The 24,978-nt window shown below is 38.2% G+C and overlaps 1 protein-coding gene across 1 annotated transcript; it reads left to right on the top strand.

The window, feature by feature from the left end:
• Window positions 1–148: 148 nt before the first annotated feature.
• snx17 (sorting nexin 17) lies at window positions 149–24,020 on the top strand. The gene is made up of 15 exons (XM_083561992.1): window positions 149–1,003; window positions 6,381–6,455; window positions 8,235–8,352; window positions 9,836–9,900; window positions 10,714–10,824; window positions 12,300–12,390; window positions 15,180–15,267; window positions 16,227–16,296; window positions 16,816–16,908; window positions 17,037–17,240; window positions 18,296–18,424; window positions 20,811–20,888; window positions 21,321–21,392; window positions 21,476–21,517; window positions 21,617–24,020. The coding sequence occupies exons 1-15, from the start codon at window positions 944–946 to the stop codon at window positions 21,734–21,736; spliced, it is 1,416 nt and encodes a 471-aa protein (XP_083418118.1). The 5' UTR covers window positions 149–943; the 3' UTR covers window positions 21,737–24,020.
• Window positions 24,021–24,978: the final 958 nt, after the last annotated feature.

Here is a 24,978-nt window from a genome sequence, read left to right as displayed (position 1 = left end):
TTTCATTCGAAGTGACGTTAATTTTATAGCAAGTAAATAGGCGTGATTTTGTAAAGATGTAGCTCGAAGTAACATACATTTCACTAATTGAAGTATAGGAGAAACGTTCTGAGATTCTATTGAAACACGAGTCCCTCTCTGTTTTGGAGAATGGTATGAACCAAAGGACTGTTGCAATGCCCATAGACTGAGTGAACACACACACACACACACACACACGTTCATACTGAATATATTACCGACATTTGATAGATCACAGGTAGGGAAGGCGTTATAATGTTAGTTAAAGTCCTTCCTCGCCATTTTGGGCAAATATGTATGGAGAAGAGTAGATTTTGATATCCAAGTGACACCCCTTTATTACTATTATATATTTTGTTTGTTTCATTTCCTTCCCCCGTTTGTATTGGGGTTGAAACGTTTTTGGGTTTTTTTTTGGAGCAAAACGTTAATTAGAAGTTGATCTGGTTTTGGGTGGTGGTGGGTTTTTTTTTTTTCTCTTCTTGTTAAATCCTCAACCGTGTTGCTCATGTGTGCACTGGAGCACAGATTTGGACAGACAGGCTGAAAAAGAGCCAACAATGAAGGCGGATTTACTTCCACTTGCAACATGGCTGCTGCCGCTCAGACCTCAATGGGAGAAGTTTAGTCCATGACGCGAAAGAAGTTTTGGTTTTCACGTTCATTTTCACGTTAGAGGTCAGTACCCTTCTGAATACCTTCTCTCCTTTTTGGGGATTTCAACATCCAAAACTGCGCAGAGAGACACACGCATAGAGAGAGAGAGAGAGAGAGAGAGAGACACAAGGGCGACTACTCCATCTGTGATTACCAGGACTTCACCTTAATCTACGGACTGGTTACGTGTTACATCGGATCGTTGATCTCATCTCATCTCATCTCAACACATCTCATCATCTCATTTTTTTTAGAGGAGTCAAACATGCATTTCTCTATTCCTGAAACCGAGGTTCGCTCCGGGGAAAACGGATCTACATACGTGGTAAGTGCTTTATTGGTTTGGCGCTATAACTTTGGGAGTGGGCTGATTTTCACTTCTACTCATACCAACAGTGCAGGTTTAACATAAGAAAGAGAGGGAGAAAGAACTCATCTTCAAACTGCTAATGCAAGATATATATTTTCATTCCTGTAACCTGTCTAGTAGTCAAACTATTAAATATTTACACCTTGAAAATCCCTGCGCATATTCTCTTTTATATTACTTGCACATGAAGTCATTATGACATGGTTATACAGCTTCATTTCAAATGTCTGTGTATCACGAATTGGCTGGGAAAGGCTCATAACCTGAACCTTTTTTTTTTTTTTTTTGTGGAAAGGGTTCTGTCATCCTCCTAACAGTGGGGTCCCAGAGAAAGTAGGGCTTCTTTTATATCAAAGCTTTTGGATTTTCATATATATAGGAACAAACTGGAACTAGTGAAAAAATCCCCTAGGAGTGTGTAGGGTGGATGTGACTACACAAGTGTCTATGCTTTTTTGTGTTCTGAACCAGACAAAATAAGATTTGGCAAACACAGAGATTTTTAGTCTGTGTGCCACCTTGAGCTCTGGCACACCGTGAACAACAAGGCTTTCCTTTAGGAAAGGCTTCACTTCAAGCTGTGTTCCTTCTCTTCATGATTTGTGGAACTACAAGACAAACTAACAAGGCCCAACTTTCATTTTTGGCATCTACGTCTTAAATTCAGGTGGTTTCTTTTGAGTTTTTGGACACCATGTGCAACCGTACCAACAGATTTCAAAGAAGTGGATGGTGTTAGTTGAAGTAGAATCGAACGACCAGGACTCATTTTCTGGAGATAGTTATATCTCGAAGTGAAACCATATCTGAGATTTATTTATTTTTCCCCTGTTCACAGATGTTGATAGAACAGCAGTGTTTAAGTACGCACGATTAGTTTTGTGTCAAAGGTGTAATAAACATAAGCGATGTACAGTGTTTACTCAAAATGCCTTCAAAATTGAAAATAAAAGCAGATCTTTAATATGAAGTGCAATCGACTTCGCAGGCGGTCAGATTGCCAGCTGGACGTGTGTGTGTGTGTGTCCTACTTTATTTATATTATAATATCTGTGTGATCGAGATATAATACGTTGCTCAACCTTAATAGACTCATTGTCATGCTGTTGATATCTGAGTAAACCCTCCAGTCTGACGTCATGATCCGTCGTTTCTAGGAACGCCCATGCTCTGAACTTGATTACATTATGTATTCAAGTTATTAATTTAGATACAGTTTTATAGACTCAAAAAAGACCCAACTTTTTGGTGGGACACAGGCAAAGTACAAATAAAATCGCAAATAAAAAATTAAGGTGCAAAACAAAAAAAAAAGTGCAAATACCTCAAGTATTCAATGAACACTTATGGGTTGTTCAAGTAGACCAAAACCTCAACGAGGTTTGTTCGGTCTGTGCTCATGATTTCGGGCTTCATAATGCTGCCTGTGACAATATACAAGTCTTAAACAGATCTACCAAAGCCATTGGAAGAGGGGAAGGCTGGCTAAATGCTGACCCACTTTATGTATTGTCATGGACCTTGAGAACTTGTGGTCCTCTGTTGTCTCTTAAAATGGACATGTGGACACCAGTGTTGTTTGTTTCCTCTTTTCTCTTAAGTAATTTACAGCAGAAACATTTGATCCAGGGGGCAGCTTGTGTGGAATGTGTAGCAGAAACAGAGCCAAAATTCCTGCTGTCTGAGTGCATTTTCAAGAGTCAGTTTCGTTTCTTTACAGTTTCTTTCTAAACATACGTACAGTGAGAGTTCTCATTTGGGCAGCATGCTTTGTATGCTTTAATTAAAGGTGGCTTTATTTGGACGAGGATGAAACGTTAATGGTTTGCTTTGCTCTCAGATTGTACACACTTCACAGTGAAGACTCCGGAGGGGAAGAAGAAAGGCTTAGCACTCTAAATGGCACACTTCCTGTGAATGTGAAATGTTTTCTTGATGACCTCTCACACTTCCTGGATAAACAAGGGCATGTGTTTCCGCTCTTTTTTTTTTTTTTTTCTGTGGAATCGTCATTCTTTTATTGTAAGGAGTACATGAAGATTTCACATCTGCTTGACAAGTCAGGACTTAGCGGTTTTGCAGCCAGGGTGCCGCTTGTGATGCATGTTAAGTCAAAAAATATATTTACAAATAAATTTAAATGTAAAAGTTCAAAACAAAATGTCTCAGTAAACACTGAGGGGTCTTAAAAAAAAAAAAAAAAAAAAAAAAAAAAAAAGAACAAAACCTTCAGAAAAAGTATTATCAGGGATTCCAACAGACTAATTTGAAAATCGATTAGAAAACGATGTTAAAAAAAAAAAGAAATTATAAATAATTCTTACTAAAATGGGGTAAAATGCTACGTATCGTTTCATTAATGTATAAACACAGACACGGCAGAGAAATGGGATGAAGGATGCTACTGGAGGCCTACAAGTTGGCAGGCTTTAATATAAAAGCTTTATATAAAATAACGTTATTGTTAAAATAATATATTTTTAAAATATAACAAAAATAAACAATTTTAAGAATTAATAACACGATTTTTGTTCTACCTGTGTTAGCATCATTTTGATTTTCTTCCAAAAAAAATAAATAAATAAAAAATCCAATATACAATCAAACATCTATAATTTTATACTATTAATTGGAAATAAACAAAATAAATGGAAGCAAGTTTGTGACATTTGTAACCTTGATGTACAAAAGGTCAGCTATTTCTCGTGGTTGCTTCTTCCACTAAAGAACATGTTTAGACGGCACTCCCCTCTCCCCTGGTTTTGATCTGGCATGAATCATCTGCTTTTACACACACTTATGGAGTCCATGCCAGCTTTAGTGTGCATTAAAGCAAAAGAGTAGACGCCCCAAATACGAAGCACTTTTCGAATTCACTCGAGACTCCAGATTATATAATTTGCAATAAAACATTTTGTATTAAACAAACAAGGAATGCTAAATAAAATAATTTTCTCTAGTGACCAAATACTGATTCTAGAAGGATATTTAACATTTTTTTTATTTAATTTTTGCAATTCATATCGATCGTCTGAAAAGAACATTTCAATGTTATGAATACTGAAATGAATTCACCTCTGTTGTAGCATAAACATTAGTTGTCTGACTAATATTCATGTTCTCTCCCTCATATTTTATTCAGTTACACAAAATCAGTGGGAAGAAATTGCGTCTTTTTAGGAGCAGGATTATTTTTGGCAGGCATACGAGATCAGTGATTATCTAAAAATGGGGTAAACACACGATCGAATACACTTGTTCTTGCTATTACAGCAGAAAAGAAAAAGCAATTACCAGTCACCACTCGTTGTGTGTATTGGCACGGGTGCAGTGGAAGCAGTGTGGCGCTGGAGCCATTCTCTCCGCTAAAAACCAGAGCCTCGTTTTTTTTTTCTGGGGCGAGACAGTTCAAAAACCTTTTCTCATGTTTTGTGGCTCTGGTTTGTTTATGGCCTTGTGAAAGCTGGAACTAGTTCATGATCTTTTATTCATAGTTCCAGCAGACCTGCTCTGGGTTTATTAAAATCTCTTTATTAATATGCTTTAGAAGAAACTCTCCTGAAATCCCATGACTGGTGAAAGGACACCGAGTTCATTCACTTTTAAATGAGCCAAAGATGTTGCACTTTTTTTTTTTTCTTTACTGCAGCCATTTGAGTTGTAAATGTAAATTACAGCCTACTACTTGATTCAAGGGTTTTAGATTTTATTCGGAACTTTCAAGTGACTACAGGAGCGAACTTGCTTTCGAATAGTTATAAAACTATAGACTACGCTGCAAAAATGCAATGTTGCATTAACCTGACTTCAAAAAGCATGAATCATATGATGGAAAAAAAAAAAGAAACATTAAAAACATAGTGTTAGTAATGTTAAGATATTGAAATGCTTTCACTTTTCATGGAATTCAAGTGCAGTGGAATTTTCAAAGCTGATCATATATTTGTAAAACAGCACGGCTTAGACAGTTGTTCGGCTGTAATGTGAACAATAGGTTTGTTTTAATGCACTTGTTCTTGCACGTTCTTGTTTCTATAGTAACAACTTGTCCGTTTGGAAATCCGGATGCTCCAACGAACCTAAAACGAATAAAAAAAAAAACCGATTTAAAAGCAGTTAAAATGTGTAAATATTAATGTGGTGAAGCTGCTGTTTTGGATAGGAGATATAGAACATACAGTCTGTTGTCAGCACTTTGACACAGGAAACTTTCAGAAAATTGGAGTGTCCTTGTCTGCTGAATTGTTCACAACATTACAATTGATTTTGGTGTTATTTGTTAATTAAACTTATTACAATGTTTAATCTAATGTTTCTTTTTCTTTGGTAGAAGTGGAATATGTTTATTTCTATAGCACTTTTTATAGTTGTCTCAAAGCAGCTTTGCAGAACTTACGAATTAAAGTGAATTATGGGTATTTATCCCTGATGAGCAGCCTGGGGAGACTATGGCAAGGAAAAACTCTCTAGATGAATGAGGAAGAAACCTTGAGAGGAACCAGACTCGAAAGGGAAACCTATTCTGATTTGGGTGATATCGAGAGTGTAAATATGAATCTTAAAGCAATATAAAACACCGGAGTATGGAATGGAACGATCGGAAATACACTCCATACTGTTCAGTGTGGGGAAAAATAATCCACTCGAAGCCTGTCAGGTGCTATTTCTTACATAATTTAAGTCTACAAGACCTTTATCTAACACTACATTCTTTGTTTTATACATTTATATTGTCTCAAATGAATTATTTTATTTATTATTTGCCTTCTTGTTGACAATGTGAGCTGAGGGGTAACCTTTTATTTTTCTTTCTCACAAAAAGCACATTAATTAAAGTTCCCGCTGACTGTAAAGACCGATTCTTCTCTGTCCTTTTCCTCCTGCTGTTTTATATTTCCTCGACAGATGATGAAGATATGTATAAAATAATATATTGTGCTCGACTCACTCATGTAAATTAAGCTATTTTTAGTAACACCGGTCATTAGCATGCTATTAAAAAAAGAGCACAGGATCCTGCTTTAGGGATCATCAGTCGCAACCCTACAGCCATGAAATCTTTCGACACGGCCCATATTTTTCCGTCGATTGATTAGCAAGCTATGAAAGTGCGATTATTCTTTTCAATAATGCACATAGCATTAAATAGATAGTAGACTCAAAGGGAAACGCTGCAGCTGTTAGGACACCCATGGAGCATTGTTCCAGAACTTTCCTCTGATGCATTGTGTCTATCACTTAATGTCTTTTTTTTTTTGGGCATGTGAGCCGAAAGTCAGTTTTTGTTTGAAACCTTTGCAGCTGATTTGTATTTTACTTTTCTCTTCCTCAGGCCTACAACATTCATGTCAACGGGGTCCTGCACTGCCGAGTGCGCTACAGCCAGCTCTTAGGCCTACATGAACAGGTAACAAACTCTTGTGAATGAATAGAGTAATGAAGCAGAATGCAGATTAGTTTGATAGAAGAGTTTTCACCTCTGGTGAGATTAGTATTCAGTTTCTTGCACCATTTTACGGTTTCATTAACGAATACACATCTGTGTTTTCCCAGGGCAATAAAGCTGAGCCTGCCTCCTCACGCCTCTGTTTGACCTTTGACTATGCTTATTCGAGTCATGTGAATGTCCTATGATTTGTTGAGGAATAGAGAGAACTTTAGCGCTCATATAAGCAAAGCCACGTTCAGTGCCCTGGCTGCTGCTGTTGCTAGGTAACAGGGCATGTGCGGTCAGATGATGTGCTCTGGTTGCGGGGGTTGCCATGGTGGAGAGCTGCAGTGTTGTCGCTCTGATTGGCCCCAAATCTAATTACCTCTGTGTAATTAGTAGAGGTGTGAAGACGTGCTCTCATTAGCATTTTACTGGTATTACCTAGTGATGTTATGGTGTGTTTGTGTGTGTGTGTGTTCATGAGTATACACATCCACAGTGCATCCGCAAAGTATTCACAGCACTTAAAAAAAAAAAAAATAGGACTCTCAGACCATGAGAAACAAAGATTGAACTCTTTACCCTGAATGCCAAGCATTATGTTTGGAGGGGAAACCAGGCACCGCTCATTACCTGGCATATACCATCCCTACAGTGAAGCATGGTGGTGGCAGCATCATGCTGTGGGGATGTTTTTCAGCAGCAAGAACTGGGAGACTAGTCAGGATCGAGCAAAGGTTCAATGCAGCAATGTACAGAGACATCCTTGATTAAATCCGACAGGACGACCCTAAGCCCAGAGCCAAGATAACAAAGGAGTGGATACGAGACGGCTCTGTGAATGTCCTTGAGTGGCCCAGCCAGAGCAAAGACTTGGACCCCATTGAACATCTCTAAAGAGATCTTAAAATGGCTGTGCACCGACACTCCCCATCCAACCTGAGGGAGCTTATTTATTTAAAATTAGTGAAACTTATACATGTATATAAAAAATTATAGTCACAAACAAATAAATTATAAAATGTAAATGTATTTATCTCTGTAAAGCTGCTTTGTGTCTACTGCAATGTCCACTGTTAAATGTGCTGTACAAAAAAACTGAATTGAATTGAACTATAAAGTGGCCAAATACACTAGACTGCTTAAAGTGCACATACCTGCTTAAAGTGCACATAATTGTACAGTTGTACAAATGTGTATTTATCTGCAGAAATCTTCAGCAATATGTAGTGTATATATTGGAAATGTTGTGGATTCTTAGAGGGATTTCTTGCTGAAACAAATATGGAAAAACCTCTTGTGCAAGTAGGCCAGCAAGGTCAGAACAAATTCATGTTGATTGTCCATGGAATCTAGGAACTGCTGACATGTTTATGACCGGTTGAGACATTTTCGTCCAGATTGTGTGATTGTATATTAATCATGATCTGTATGTCAATCTGCACATGTGACTTTCTGTTTCTCAGTTCCAGTAGTTTTATACTTGAGGTGGTTGCTACATGGAAAAGCTCAAATTTTCTTGAACTCAGTGGAAGGAAACTGTCTGCACAGCTGCACTTAGATTTGCTGCTGTATTTACTGCTTCAATAGCAACTGTGTCTTCCAAGTGACTTTATATGGAGGTCATGGACCACATAAATTCTGATGCAACGTGAAATCTTTCCTAGAAAGAAGGCGATTTTGATGCTGCTTCTCTGTTGTCTGTTTGTAATTATGAATGTTTTAAGTTTTATTGGTTTTTACTTTTTGGGACAGATTAAGAAAGAGTATGGAAACAACGTGGTACCTGCCTTCCCCCCAAAGAAGATCTTCACTCTAACACCTGCAGAGGTGGAGCAGCGTAGAGAGCAGCTGGAGAAGTACATGCAAGCTGGTGAGTACTTTTCTTAATATCCTCTTCTCCATGCTGGACGAGTGTTTTACTAAATATAATTCAAGTACTGCATAAAAACCTTTACTCTCTTTTAGAGGTCGACTGATTTTACTGATACCGATAGGTTGTATTGTACTTGCAAAATACTAGGTTGTATTGTACTTGCTGATAGTTGATTAATCAACCAATAGTTTTTTAAATGGATACTGGATAAACACACACTCCTATGTAAAATAATATTGAACTTTATAACAGAAATATAAAAAAACAGTACTGAATCATGAAAATGTGCCAAATGAAAAAATTATATATTTATTAATAAACATAAAATATATATAATAAATATATGTATAGCGCTCATGCAGTCTCATGGAAAAAACAAACAGCACATGACGTTAGCAATTCGACTCTAGAGACCTCTCTTGTAATGACAGAGGACCTTCTGAGCTGCTCCAGCAATAAACGCAACCCGGAAAAACTATTCGTATGGATTTTTTCCCTGAAAGTTGATTGAAAACCGGTGAATCGTGCGACTTCTATTATCCTGTATATTCATAGACTTGTGGTTCAACCAAAACTGGTATAATGATGTTTAAATGTTATTGCCACACAAGTAAATAAACCCCAGTGTTTTACTGGGTCGGAGTGCCATTAGGTTTGTTGTTATACAGAAATACTTTTTTGATGTCATTTGTGATCTGACATCGCTTTTAAACAGCTTGGGAGGGTTGGACCTAATCATTGGTTCAAGCCAGCCAGGGGTGACATTCTCTGCATGTAAAGGCAAATCACTAGAGCATGGCAGCACCATGAGTCGTTTGTTCTAATACATTTCAGTCCTGGCACATGCATCCGAACAAGCTAAGCCTTGTCGAGCTTATTTGCTCATAGTCTGAGAGCACACAGGCTGTTCTTGGCTGGCCACTTGCAGCGTTACATCATGGTTTAAAGCGGTTATGGAAAATGAACCAGAGCTCACACAAAGTCTTTTTACAGAGCGCACATTTTTGTTTGTTCACACAAATAAGCCATGTGCCTTTTTAGGGTTGCTAATGGCCAAAGTGCTATAAACTAGGAAGCGTTTGGGGGTCGCTTGGTTCCATTCAAAGCTTTTCATAGGGCCTTTGTTTTTTAAGAAAAAAAACACAAAAAAAAACATTCAGATGGAGTTTACAGAATTGCCTCACATTCACAAAACAAATTGAAGTGGTCTGTCAGTAGAATTAAATCCCTAAATCATATCAGATATAATTTTCAGGCGAGTCAATCAACAAGAATGCAATCATACTATAAAATATGAATAAATATAAAGGGGGAAAAAAATATATTAGAAATGGAAGACGTATATGTTTTCTGCTTGAGTGACATTGTCACACTTTTCTGTGTTTCGATACAAGTTGAACCCGTTAATGAACATTATAACAGTGCGACAAAGCTTTGTTCGTGTCAGAACTTGACACTTTTTTTTTTCTCTCCCTTGCAGTGCGTCAGGATCCTCTGCTGGGAGCCAGCGAAATGTTCAACAGCTTTTTAAGAAAAGCTCAGCAGGTAACAAACTGTCATTTTGTTCTGTAATGCTTTTTAACACCTCATGTGTATGAATAAGAGGTGCTCTATTAAACAGTTTTGTTTCCTCCTGTTCCTTTAGAGCCTCTCTGTATGTGTGAGGTCACTTGTGGGTTCCTCTGCTCCATTAAATGTTGTTTTGGGCCAGTTTTCCTGTGCTGGTTAGCAGGTCTGCATGAGGAACAGACAGAGAGATTAGTCAGGCTTTTGCTTTGTCATTTCGTCTGGTATGCAGAGATCGGCGGCTATTTTAACACCCTCCCACATTAGGAGGACCGAAAGTAAGCTATAATATTCAGTTGAAGCTTTGGTTATCTACATCCTCATTGTGGTTCTCATTGCAGGGAACTTGTTAGTCATTATTATGCGTATAAATAACGTTACCTAGAATCTAATTTTGATCAACATTTAATTTAAATCAAAACAGGTTATGCAGTTACTTTCCTAATTATTATTGTAAATATTTAAATAACACGTATATTCCCTTTTTTTAACGATTTATCAAATGAATCAGTGCTGCTGCGTTTGTTCTTGTTTATTTCATACTTGTAGATGTTCTTTTCGTCTTTTGAAGCACTTCAGAACTTCGAAAGAATCTCCAGCGTGCAGTTGATATCCGGCATTCCTTTGACCGCAGCCTCATCCTCTTGATCTCCGTTTCCAAAGCTTGATAAATTTCTCAGACATCAAATGCGTTTCTTCAATGTTAAGCCCCGGTTATCTGCATTGGCGGTTTCATCTGCAGCTTTTCAAAGCCATGCTGTTCGGACACCTGCTGTTTTCTCTTTACCACAGGAGACACAACAGATCCCCACTGAAGAGGTCCAGCTGGAGGTGTACTTATCCAACAGCCAGAAGGTCAAAGTCAACATTTTGACATCAGACCAGACTGAAGATGTCCTTGAGGTAAAGACGCTGTGCAGCCAAACCGCTGTGCTCAGAGCAGGATACGGGGGGAGGGGGGGTCGTGGTGTTCTACTATTATCTCTATTTTAGAGCTTTCAGCTTATTAGTATTAATGTTGGTTGTAACGACGCTTTCATAGCAAACTCGCAAACATCTGCGGTGATATGTTTAAAGCGATCAGTTTCATCGCATTGCTTCATGTCTTTGGAGAGAAAATGTCTTTTGGTCAGAAACGGTGCTCCAATTTAGTTGTTTGCACGAAAGGATTATTGCAGAGAGCTTAAGCTCACAATCCAGAAAAACAAGATTAATTTCTGGGAGCTTCATATTTTTCAGACATTTTCGTTTGCCAAATGGTGGAGGCGCAGTGCCCAGCCGAGAGCTCTCTAGAGAAAACGCATTACACTTCCCTGTTTGCTCGAACTATTTCAGTTACATTGCAGATTCTAACTCCCCGCTGAGCATTCTTCTTTCTTGTATACTCCTCTTTCAAAGACCACACGTTTATTATTATATATATACTTTTAAACACAGGATATTTTCTCGCATGTTCTCTTTGTGCTTCTTTAAAGATTTCTCGAGTGATTGAGTGTTCTGGCATGTAGCCCATGAGAGATGCACTTTCAGCAACAAAGTGTTCCTTTTATACAGCTGAGTTGGGAAGATTTGAGTTGGTGTAGTTGCCGAGCTGAGTCAGCAAACCCACCCATTGCAGTTTTAATAGTTGCACCAGATATAGTGCTTTCAGAATGGAAGTAGGCCATTTTAAACATCTCCTTTTGTCAGAAATTGTGTTGGTTACAGAGACACTTTTCCTGGTACATGTTTTTGGGTGAAAAATCATTAAATTGACCTTTTCTGATAGACACTTGTTCTAATGTGTTGCAAAGCTTTGGTGGTGGAGTGGTTTATTATGCAGAATAACGCATTTAAGACCCAGCTGTGTCAGTCCTCTGTTAATGCTCATAATGCTCATAATGTTCAACCCTGAGAACAAAAAGAATAAAATGACAAAGCATTTGACGTTTAGCACTTGTTTGATGCTGCCAAGTGACTTTCTGCGTAAATGTTTGAATGAGTGACTTTATCATGATATCGTCTGGTTGTAATGTTTAAGATCTAATTTGTGAAGCATGTTGTCAGGGTTATTTTGTTTTATGTTTTATGAAGTGCAACATTTAATTGTGTTAGAGTTGCCAAAATGTTCGTCTTTTTATTTTAAAACGAGCTCATCGTAATGAAATTTGTTCGAGCGTTTGGATTCAGGCCAAAGTGAGTCCTCTCTGTAAGCCTGTGCATGAAGTCCTGAAAATGCACAACTGGCAGGTTGCCATGCTATTGATCCAAGTATGTTAGGCATCTATCTAAACACAGGAAGCTGTTTCTGTGGTTGGGTATACCATGATACAAAAGAATTGGTTACTTTATTCTCTTTTGTGATTACTTTTTTTTTTTTTATTCCCCCACCTCTGTAGGCAGTTGCCTCGAAACTGGAGTTACCTGATGAATTGGTCGGCTATTTCAGCCTCTTCCTAGTTCAGGATGGAGCAAATGGAGGCTGCACATGTAAGTTCACAAACTTTAATTTGCATTTTTTTTTGTTTACTAATATTTGCATAGATTTTATAACTCTGGTCGGTCTGTCCATCCATTCATCAAACTGTATGTCATTTATTCATCCATTTGTCCATTAAATCTGATCATTCATCGTCTATTATATTATCACATCCATCCATCCATCCTTAGTTCCAGTGTTAGTATTCTGGGTCGGTATGTTGGATAGCTACTGTTTTAATGCAGATTCTACACATTTTATAAGGACTCAGGAGGCTGAAACAAGCTGTTTATTTCCAGAGGAAGACAGAATTCCAAAGGGGATGCTATATTAAGCTCGTGTTAGTACGACATTAACAATGTTGCTGCTGGCTCATCACCTAATTACTGACTGTTTAACAAGATATTGTACTGTTTCTTTATAATCAAGGCTCTTTTTAGGTTTCAAATTCTCAAATGTTGTACAGTCAGGGACCCCTTCAACCTTTAAATAACTGTATTGCAGTCGCTTTTAAAGAATTCTGCCTATTATTTAAAAAAAGTTAGTCCTTTTGCTGGAGCCCAATTTCTGAACTTTCTACCTAGAAGCTATTTTTTTTAAAGGGTCATTTAATGTTTTGTAAAACTGTCATCAGATTCCAGTTTATTTACATTGCATCATCCACTTTATGGAGGTATCTCATCAGCCAAACATGCAGCTGCAGCACAATGCAAAAAAATCATGTAGATACAGGTCAAGATCCTCAGTTAATGTTTCACACGAAAAAATCAGAATGGAGATAAAAATGCAGTCTCGGTGACTTTAAGCATTGTAGCATGGCTGTTGGTGCCAGATGGACTGGTTCAGGTTTTTCAGAAACTGCTGATCTCCCTATAATTTTTTTTTTTACACACAACTGTGCTAAGGATAAAACAGATTCATTTTGAAAACAAGTCTTTATAGGACATTATGTTCCAGGACATTTTCGGTTTGCTTGCATGCTTTGTGCCCTTCACAACAATTCTTGGCTGCCAAAACCTGCAATCTCATCAATATATAAAGCAAAGTGTATTGACTGATTAGATCTATTGCCTTTGACCTGAGATGCCCTTCACTTACTTATAGCTTCCTCCAGATGTTAATGATTTAAAGTCTCAGGCTTTGTTTTTTGCTCAAATAGCCACTCTTTACAACCATGCTGAGCTGAAATGCATTTCAAAATACATATCAAACAGCAGAAGGCCATATCAGGTTTCACTTCTGTGAACATGAAACAGGAATTTAATCCTGCAATAGCCTTCTTTAATATACACTATTCCCCAGCTTTACCGCGGTTTGAATCTCGTGCCCCTGGTTTACCGCAGAAATGCATTTGCCACATAACTAATTAGTTTGGCTGATTTTCCCGGTTTCTCACGGATAGCACGATAAACCAAAACACTTATGGGGAATTGTTTTTTATGGAGTTTTATGTTGAAATAATGAAATTTATTAATCAAATATAATTATTAATTGTAAAATGAAGTAAAATGTTAATACAGTACAGAAAGTAAAGAATGCGGTGACGTGTATCTTTAACTCTGCCTCCTTCTTTTTTTCCCCTCTTTTTGAGGACATTTCAACCAATATACAAGCAGAGAAACTACGCATTACTACGCATTAGGTCACACTACTACAGAACTGTGCAGTACATGTACTCGCTATAAATGTGACACAGTATACTGTATTTCTACAAATTTACACAATTCATCTCGCTATATTGTTGCAAATGTTTTCTGCGTTTAAATAATAAAATAAAAAAAAAATCGTGGTTTTTCGTTGATCGCGGGTGGTTTTGGAACGGAACCACCGCGATACTGTAATTTATTTTTATTTCTTTATCGTTATTATTATTATTTTTAACAAATGTATAACTGTACTTCAGGACCTCCAAGGTACAAGCCTGTTCATACTTCCTTTTGGATTCATTCATTTTTCACCTCTGTTTTTTTCCTGACACCACTAGTTTTTGCATTCCAGCATCTCCATATGTCCGTATATCAGGAGCAAACTCATTTCTATTTGTGACAGTTTTGAGTCTCTTTTGTGGACTTTGTCAACGTGGCAGTCTCTTTTTATGCAAGTTTGATAGTCACCGTGCAAGTCCTCTCCATCACCAGTGTTCTTATTCTCTCGTCCTTTCTTCTTATTTCTTATGCTCACCCGGGTATGAAAAAACACATTCTCGGTTGGAGCCCACTGATAGGTGGTAGACTGATCAGTGGCAGCATGCGGGATGTGGAAAGCGAAGCAAAGTTGTAACAGACTTTAAGCAGAGACTATTCGGTGTATAGATGATTGGGGGGGGGGGGGGGGCAGGGGGGGCTGCCATATTGAGCAGTAAATAAAAGTAAAGCAAGTAAACAAGCAAGCACTGAAATAGATAGTTGCTACAGGAAATCCAATTATTTCATAGTGGGATTTTCAGATAAAGACTCTAGTTAGGATTAAAGAAATTCTCTCTACAGTGTTGTTGGTATGCTGCTTATTCCATTTTGTTTCTTTGATCCATAAGTTTAGCATGAGTATTTCTATCCCACAGTTGCCCCCTTCTTTTGCCCCCTTCTTTTGACCTCTTTTTGACCCGAGAAAAGCAAACCCTGCATTGTGTTTCATCCCCGTCTCTTACCCCCTCCTCTTGCCAACTAATAAACCTGTCTAGATGGATTTCCCTTCAGCTCTCATCGATTTATTTTTTTTTAACCATCAGAATGTCCTTGAGGCTACTCATACACTTTCTCATGTCTCTCGTGTCCCTGTGTCCTCTCCCACTGCAACACAGTTGTGAGAAAGCTGCAGGAATTCGAGCTGCCCTACGTATCGGTCACCAGCTTGCACGATCCGGACTACCACATCATCCTCCGCAAAAGGTACACCATGACATCAGTATGCAACATATGGTTGCTGGTTCTGGTTTTTCCCGGGTGAGGTTTTTCTATGTTACAGTCACAAGTCAATACAGTTCGAGAAGTTTAATGTTTCAATTCTATTTTGAACACTTGCCTTTATATGAAAATACTAAATAAATTTGTACACAAACTTTGAAAGAACAAGGCAGTGGAATGAGAAACGGATGGTGTAGTTTTTTTTTTTATGTAATCCTTTCTTGCACCTTCTTAAACTTGGCGTATAGGTTTACCTTCCAAATCCATCAGCCCTCTCGAAGCACTTATCCAAAACGCATTTGAGTTTGTCCAAGCATGACTTTCCTTCAAAAACTGCATTAGTATAGGAAAATCTGTTCAAGTCAAAGTTTCTTTCTTTTTTTTTTTTTTTGTTTAGTAAATGATCTTCATTGCTAAATATTGATATTAGCTTAATTATTGATTCCCCGACGCTTTGCCCTATTTGGCAGGCTTGACCTGGGTTGTGAAATAGGTTCGCTTATTTCCTTTCACCATTTCACAATACTCTCTCTCACCCAGACTCCTCCCACCATGCTGCTCATTAAAAAATAGCACCGTTTTTTTCCCCCTTCTCTTTAACCATGGCCCACCTGACTGACCAAGCTTTTTTTGCAAATGACAAATATCTGATAATTAATCAGACTCTGAAAGTTTTTAGCAAAGACTCATCTTTATGGTTGCTCATGTATAGTTTCCAGCCAAGTATTTTAAGCGAATATTGTTGTCTAAGAATATAACACTATTCATGTTTCTCCTCATCTTATTATCGACAGCTTGCAGTCTGTGACACAGTTTCATAGTTTGATTTATTGATATTCTTCTGTTTCTTTTTTTAAATGTATTCACTTTTAAAATGTATTAATTTGATATAATGATAAGCACATTTTCCATGAACCTGAAGTGTCGATTATTTTCTTCTCCAGTTACTGGGACTCGGCATACGACAGTGATGTAATGGAGGATAGTGTGGGTCTTAACTTGTTATATTCTCAGGTACGGTATGTTTTTGGAAGTACGAATTTCCGTCTGGGATAAGTGATTTTTTGTTAATCTTTTTTATTCCTTTTGAAAAGAAAGTTTGATGCGACAATTTTTTTTTTTTCCTCTTTAACGTTTCTTGTATAGTTAATATTGAAGAATGTTCTTGAAAAGTCTTTAAGATGTTAATTGTTTTTTTTTATTTTTATTTTTATTTTTTTACTACAGCTATTATTCCGCAGGTTATAAAAGAGGCATATTAAGACAAAGTTGGAAATATTGCAGGCATTTAAGGTTCTATTCGGTCAATATAAATTGCCTTTAGAATTGATTCAGTCTGTGAAAATGGTATTTTTGGAAAAATGTTATAAAAATAGCATGATTGCTCTTGGAGCGAGTATCCTTTCAGTCTGACAGAACATCTGTGCTGGATTGTTGGTTTAGCATGGATGTGTAGTCCTCTGTGTATAGGCATGTTTATACACAGCATTAATGTTTGGCCACAGTGAAGTAAAGTTTGTCGCCTCTCCTCAGACGGTGTCTGACATTGAACGAGGCTGGATTCTTGCCAACAAAGACCAGCACAGACAGCTGAAATCGCTGCAGGAGAAAGGCTCAAAGAAAGAGGTGAGGGCGGCCTTCTCAGCACGGACACATCTGATCACCAGCATTTCTGTTACTGGGCTACAATTCTCATCTGGCTGTCATTTAATTCAGCATTAATTCATGTTTTTTTCTTTATTTTTTTTATATAGTTTATCAGATTGGCTCAGACCTTGAAGTACTTTGGCTATATCAAGTTTGATCCCTGCGTCACGGATTTTCCCGAAAAAGGTTGCCACGTCATCGTCAGCGCCGGCAACAACGAGCTCAACTTTCACGTCAAGCTGCCCAACAACCAGATGAAGGAAGGCAGCTTTAAAGTCACACGCATGAGGTGCTGGCGAGTCACGTCCTCTGTAAGTGTCGCAAGATTGTCGAACAGTTTCAGCTTTGCGTTTCGTTTATAACCCTTAAATCAGGCATCGCTATTGTTCAGACAGAACCCGAGCGCGTGAATTTTCAACGGTTAAATGAGATTAAATCATGTTCTGAACCCTGTCTCCAGGAAGGCCTTGACATGAGGTGAAGTGTTTCTATCACATTTTCCTGCACTGATAATGCGAGTGTGACTCCCTTTAGGCAGCAGCGTGGAGTAAATATTTCTGTTCCGCCAAGAGGAGAGTCTGCATCAAAATAGGTGCTGGCTAAGTGTAATTCTCTAAAGAGATCGCTCTCATTAATGACTAACACCCACAAAAGCCTGCCATCCATCCATCTTAGTCCTGGCGTTCAGGCAAATATCCATCTGCCTCACTGCTGTGTTATATTTTCAACAGAACGTCTCTGCCTTCCAGTACAGCTTATTGGCACTTCACTGTGGATTTTATTACTCATCTCTGCCTTTTGTTTTTTTCTTCTTCTTCTTCTTCCTAAACAAATTATAGATTGTGTAACAAACACATCAGCTTGGATTGATACTAATATCTATGCAAGCTGTTTTTCTTAGTCTCGTCTTTTCTAGACGGAAAGTATTGCGGGACTTGTTTTCTCTTTTACAGACACACTGACCTCCCACATAGATAACTCGTCTTGCATTATTACTCTGGGGTTTTCAGAAAAGGATGTGGAAACGCTTTTGTGTATTTTATTTTCCGCTCAGGCATTCCATTAGATGAAGGGAAGCTGGAGACGAAGCAAACTTTACAGCTGAATAAAAAAAATCTCTTGGGAGCAGAGCCTTATATCGAGAGGTGTTCGGGTTTATCTTGTGAGAAATCTGACGCTTGCAGTCTATAACGCTTTTGCAAAAGGAAAAGGTTGCGGTTATTTGTTTTGTTCCTTCAAAATTGACGCGTATGACAATTCAGGTTGATTTAATGATATACCCAATTGTGGACAAATTAGGGTTTAATGCTAATAATGATGTAAAACACTGTGATGACTGATTATGGTTTTTCCTCCCACTCTTTAGCAAGTCCCAGTGGCCAATGGCACGGCTAATCCCTGCACATCTGGCAAGTGCGAGGTCAAACTGGAGCTGGCCTTCGAGTATCTGATGAGCAAAGATCGTCTGCAGTGGGTCACCATCACGAGTCCACAGGTCAGAAACTTCAGGGCTTCTCAGTATGCTTGTTTGTGTCATGGTTATGTAATCTAGATTTTATTCAGGTTAGTAGCTTTAGGCTAAAAGTACAACAAAAACGAATGGAGTATTTCCACTGGGGCCTAACGAGGTCAAAAAATAGTGTAGACTATTGTGATATAATACAGTTGTTACATTTACATTAATGTCTGGCAGCAATTCTGTGGCGTTCAAAAGAAGCTTCCAACACCCTTTAAATCGTATTATTTGTAGGTGAATAGTTTAATGATTTTTACAAGCAATGATGATGATATTCCTATTGTTATTCTGCTTGATGTAATATTCCATCCACATACACTAAGAGTATTGGGACACCTGACATTTCCAGCTATATGTGGTTCTTCCCCAAACACAAAATTGGAGGCACCCAATTATATAGGACGTCTTTGGATTCAGTAGCAATACGTTTTCCCTGCCTTTTTTTGACTAGGAAACCCAAACCTGGACTAAATGTTGAAGTGGATGTTCCATATGTGCATATGACTTCATGCTCAGGTCTCCACAAACCTTTGTCCTCATCATATGTTTATGGCCACTATGGTGGATTACAAAGATGATGTTATTGAGGGAGTGTTTCCCAGGTGCAAATGCCCTATTAATTGGGCAGACGGGTACAGCAAATTGTGCAGATGTTTTGCTAGCATTGAACCCTGTGACTGGATGTTTGGGTTTTCTAATTGAAGTGAAGCGCAAATAAAATTTAAACCGCATCCAAAGTCAATCACACTGGGACACTTCATTCTGTACTTCTGTCTATATCGGTCATACACACATCCATCCCGTTTTGTCTAATCCGTGTGTGTGTGTGTGTGTGTGTGTGTGTGTGTGTGTGTGTGTGTGTGTGTGTGTGTGTGTGTGTGTGTGTAAAATATAACGCACGCACGCATACGTGTGTGTGTGTGTGTGTGTGTGTGTGTATATATGTATGTATTTTTTTACTTTATCGTTATACTTTCCACAACCTTCTGTGAATAATGTTTCAGCTACTTATAACTTAAAAGTGTAGACTCTGGTAGGAGCAACCCTCGATTTAACTTTAAGCACTTTTCCACCTGCATTTCTACATGTTTTTATTTGCATTCTTTATCGCTTATCTACTGGCTTACATTTTACTGGCTTGGTCGAAACAATGCAGATAAAGTTCATCTTATCTTATTGGCACAGCTATGTTTGGGTGAAAGTGCTGGCAGGAAAACTAAAAACAAAAATGGGCTTGGCTTTGTTGGGGTGCTGTGCTGTGATATATAATTGAAAAACCTTATACAGTATTTTGTGTGTGTGTGTGTGTGTGTGTGTGTGTGTGGTATCAAAAAGTTTTGCGATTAACGGTGCTATTCTTACCACGTGCGTTACCGTGTTTGCAATTTCATCATGGACAGCGGGTTAGAACAAAGAGAAAGCGTGGAATTCTTCGTGAAACTGGATAAATCTGCCATGAAGACGAATTCACGGTGATGCTGCAATTAGATCAGGAAGACCTGCAATGAGATCAACCCCCGGAAATGTCGAACCCATTCGGCTACTTGTGCATAATAATCTTCGGAAAAGGATCCACATGATCTCACTTCCGCACCTACCCTACTCGCCAGATTTGGCCTCTTCCGGAAGATAAAGATCCAGCTCAAAGGTCACAGTTTAAACACCTTTGTGGAAAATGAGCGTGATTTAGAGAAGGTCAAAGGACACATTCCAGAAGTGGCAGAAACACTGAGAGCACTGTATTGCTGTGTTTTTTTGGAATTTTGAAGGTGATGGCATGTAAACAGAGCAAGTCTCAAAACTTTTTGATGTGTGTGTGTGTGTGTGTGTGGGAGTGATAGAAATCTATTTTAAATTACTTTAAAAAAGCGTAAATGCACTGTCATTTATTTTTTTGTTTTACTTTGAAATCCCAAACTTTGGAAACTTTCTTGCATTTTCTTTGGTCTGAATCGTTTTTTGCCCCTCGCTGTTTTCTGTCCGTTCCTCCATTTTTTTATTCTGCAGTGTCCTCTGTGTTCCCTGTGCACAGCGCTCCAGAGTTTAGCGGGTGGTGCATCAGTGATAAAGGCCCGTGTGGAAACAGTGCTTCGTGTGTAGTTAAATGAACTAAACGAAGCATCCAGGCAAAGAATTTGTATTTGAGCTACTCAAGGAATCGTTTTCACAGACAGACAGACAGACAGACAGACAGACAGACAGACAGACAGACAGACAGACAGACAGACAGACAGACAGACAGACAGACAGACAGACAGACAGACAGACAGACAGACAGACAGACAGACAGACAAACTAAAACAATGGCTGATTGTTCTTGTTTTTCTTTCTGGTTTTAAATAAACTCCTATGGTTCATGTTTTAGGCAATCATGATGAGCATCTGTCTTCAGTCCATGGTGGATGAACTGATGGTGAAGAAGTCTGGGGGAAGCATTAAGAAAGTCAGTGTCTCTGTTTGTTCCTGTGGTTCTTATGTAACTGCTTGTCTGTCTGCCAAACCTCCCTCGAAATCCTTCTGGTTTGTTTTAGTGCACGTTATGTTTCTGCACAAATGCGTACGCTATACAAACTCTAGCCATTATTATCTTGAGCTTAATCAAACTCTCATCTCTAGTTTTTGTTGTATTTATTGCCTTTGTAGCACACAGCTATTATCCGTCACCAGGCAGAAAGTGCTCGTCTGTGCAGAGCTGCTAGAGTTTACAGCTGAAATTTTACACACACTTTAGAGTTTGGCTTTGAGAAAACACCGTGTGTTCATTAAAAGACCTGATCGTTCTAATGCTCGGTTATCAGTAGCTCTAGCTTTATCGAAGGCGGCGTAGGCAAGCACGGTCTCTAAGACGTTTGCGCTAATGTGTTGTGTTCATCAGATGCAGAAGAAACGTCTTAACGGATCTATCCATCGATCCAACAGCCAGCAAGCTGTGAAATCTCCCCTCCTGGTAAGAAAGCCTATTAATTACAGCATGCTTTTTGATCTGTGTCCGAACACTGCCGCTTTTAATTCATCATGTGCATCTCCCAGGATTCTCCTGATGCAAATCAGGAACAAGTAGTGAAACTCTCGGTGAGTTTAATGCGGTTTTACTTATACTCTTTTTATATATTTTTTAAGCATGATGATGAACTGGGAAACTCACGTGTGTCTATAATATTTGTGCTTTAGACCAAGCTGAGTTCTGTCTCCCTACGGGGGCTCAGCACATCTAACTCTGCTAATGATCTGAGCGGCAGCGATTTTCATGGAAACTATGCCTTCGAGGGCATCGGGGATGATGATCTGTGATGCTCCTCTACCCGACTGAAGCACAGCACAGCACAGGACAGCCGAGCCAAGCCGAGCAGGGAGGGAACGCGTCCGATTGTGCAAGATTCGAACACTCTGTTTGTCCCGCAGCCTCTTTTTTTTTGGTTTTTTTTTTTCCCTCCCCAATAGTCCAGAACATTACAAGATCAATTTTTATTAAAGGTCTTGCATGTAATGAGGTTTCGGCTTAGCTAGGTGTAGAGCAACACTTTGTGTGCAAAGGCCAACCCATGACAAATCCAGATTGAAGATGCACCTTCAAGTGTTAAATAAATCAGATAAAATCGATCAATAGCTGACAGTAATCCCACTCTGACATCCTCTTAGTAACCGTGCAACTCTGCTAGCTTTTGTTGCCAGGATCTGCGTCATTCCAGTCAACCTCCAATTCATTCATGACAATAAATACGTCTGTGAATAGGAGTTCAAAATCCAGATTCATTTCATCAGCGTCTGCATCAAAGTCAGTGTTGAATCCGTGCATCTCTTAATTGAGGAAAAAACCAAAATGCTACGTTCAGTATTTTAAACAGTGGAGGCAGAGATTTTTTTTTTTCTTTTTCCTGCAACCATGAAAGAAGTTCATAAAAAATTAACGGCTGCGACATAAGCTGCTTCTGATGTTAACCTCTACTGAATAGTACTTCCTCCTACTTTTTTTTTTTTTTTTTTTAAGAGACTCAAAGCTGTGCTTTCTCATTCTCTATGCTGTAACCAATGATTAAGCATACAACGAGCTTCATGTCTTCTCGAGCTGACGGCTGTAAGGAAAGTAGATCTGAGAACACTGATCTGAACGTGTACAAACAGCTGCCTCGAACTCTCCATGGAGATTTCCAATCGAGCCAGTTAGAGGTGCCAACGTCTTGCCATTTATTCTTTTTTTGGATTGTTTTGTTTATTTGCCTGCCTTTTATCTAACAGGGGTTTTCACTGCTTTCCAAACTCACCACCACCACCACTTTAGTAGTAGTGAAAGGAAACTGTTATACGGGTTCTGCGTTTAAAACCTCATCCTAATTAGATCGCACGTCACACAGAGAGCCACAGAATGGCCTTTTGTTTGTGGGCTTTTTTTCTCTTCTTTTTTTTTATTCACAAACTCTTTGCCTTATAGTAATTCAACGGCCTTACATTTCAAGCTTGTCGTTTTTCAACCAGTTTCAGTATTGGGTCCTCGTCAATCGTAAGCTCTGGTGGGAAATCATGCAGAATTCAGAACGATTCTGTTCGTGTTATGCAGAACCACTTGCACATGCTAAACCCATGAGTTTGCACAATATTATACAAACGGATGGCGCGATTCATCACGGAAAACATTCACAAACCATACGCCAAGGCGGCGAAGTTTTCCTCTCTTTTTCTCTCTCTTGTCTTTGCAACCAATATTTTTTTGTGAAAAGTTTTTTTTTCTCATAAATGCCAAAATTCTAGTTTACTAAAGCATTTTGCACAAAAAAAAAACTATATATATATATAAAAAAAAAAAAAATTCATGGTAGTCACTTTTCTAAATGTACATGCAAAAAAAAGTATTCTAAAGTATTCATTTTACTAATATGTATTATCATTAGTATATTCTAATCAAATTCAGTAGATCAACTATATATAAGCTGTGTAAAAAAAAAAAAAAAAAAAGAATTTAAAGAACATACATCACTGTTTACCGAATTGTAGAAAATTAAGAGTAGAATCTGAAAGCGTTTACAAATTCCACATTTGAATTTCAATGGTTGTCTTTTTGCTTATTTACATATTCGTTTTTTTTGTTTTTGTTGTTGAGAAAATAGACCATTTTGTGCTTTATAAAATAAATCGTAGCAATCATCTCAGAGGACCAGGTGGAAAAGGAGGTTAGGAGGGGAAAAAAAGTTGCATTTCTGCAATTCAGGCTGGTGGTGTGTATGCTTTTTTTTTTTTTTTTTTTTTCTTTAATTACTTTCTTTAATTCTCTGCATGGCCAAATTGTCAATCTGATCGAACGAGAACCTTCATTCCAGTGACGTTTTTAACCTGATACGATGGGAACAAGACTGATCCGAGTTTCGACGTTAAAGATGATTTGAGATTAACAATGAACTTGTCCAGGTCTCGATCAGGCGTAAAGAATGAATGTTTTCTTATATACGAGTATCCACTTTAGTATGTTCACCAGCATATATACAAGGAGGTTTAATGGTATATATTATTAATGTCACACAGAGAATAGCAGTTCTTTCAAAGCAATGTCATGGATTTCAATAAATGTAGGTGCCAAATCTCTGCATTTTCATGTGATTGTGTCTTTCCTGATCGCTTATATTAAATATTTCATGTAATATTTGTGATTGTACAGATATAAATGAGTGCACGTATTGCTAATTCTCATTTCACAATTCTCGCCCCGTCTGCACATTTTTCCTGCTCCAACAGACCCTCTACACCAGGGGTCACCAACATGGCCAGTAAGGACCACATAAATCGCCTGTGGGCCTTTAAAAAAAAAAAAAAAAAATAGCTCACCATAGCGCCACTTACCAGTCAGCTGCATCTAATTTATTTTTTTGCTATTCTTTTTTTAAATCACACTTGCATTGGTATATAGTTATATACGTTATATAAATAAAGTTTTGCATATTGACATTTGTTTCCTACCTTGTTAAATCATTGTTGATAATTATTGTGAGAAATTATTAACATGATCAGTGTCTTCACATAGATGACTATCATTAATTGTTATTATTAATAATTAAAGGTAAATTGAGCAAATGTGTTATTTCAGAAGTGTGTATCAAACTGGTAGCCCTTCACATTAATACCCGAGTAGCAGCTCTCAGTTTCAAAAAGGTTGGTGACCCCTGATCTACACCAATCAGCTGATTAACAGCCCTTTCTGTGTGGAAGTGGACGAATCACAACTACTGAAAAGATTTCATCATGAATTCCTGTGAAACTGAAAGAATATCATTCTGCACCTCATACACCTTTAAACACATTCCCAAAAGGTTACTATGGAAAACAATTTTAGAAGAAGGAAAACGGAGCTACACCGGTTCATAGCGTAGTTTCATAATGCAGTGATGTTTGAAAACTCACAATGTTACACTACTGTCAACTGTTAACACAAGGAGGCTTGTTTACTACCTACAATCTTCGCTCCAGATTCAATCCGGTTGTCGTTACACGCAGACGTGAGGGCGAAGATACGGATATATAATAATGTCCATACCCTGTTCAACTAT

The sequence above is a fragment of the Silurus aristotelis genome (assembly GCF_946808225.1).
Source record: "Silurus aristotelis genome assembly, chromosome: 15".
NCBI lineage: Eukaryota > Metazoa > Chordata > Actinopteri > Siluriformes > Siluridae > Silurus > Silurus aristotelis.
The sequence above is the reverse complement of the archived record's forward strand: the minus strand, read 5'-3'. Positions and strand labels throughout refer to the sequence as shown.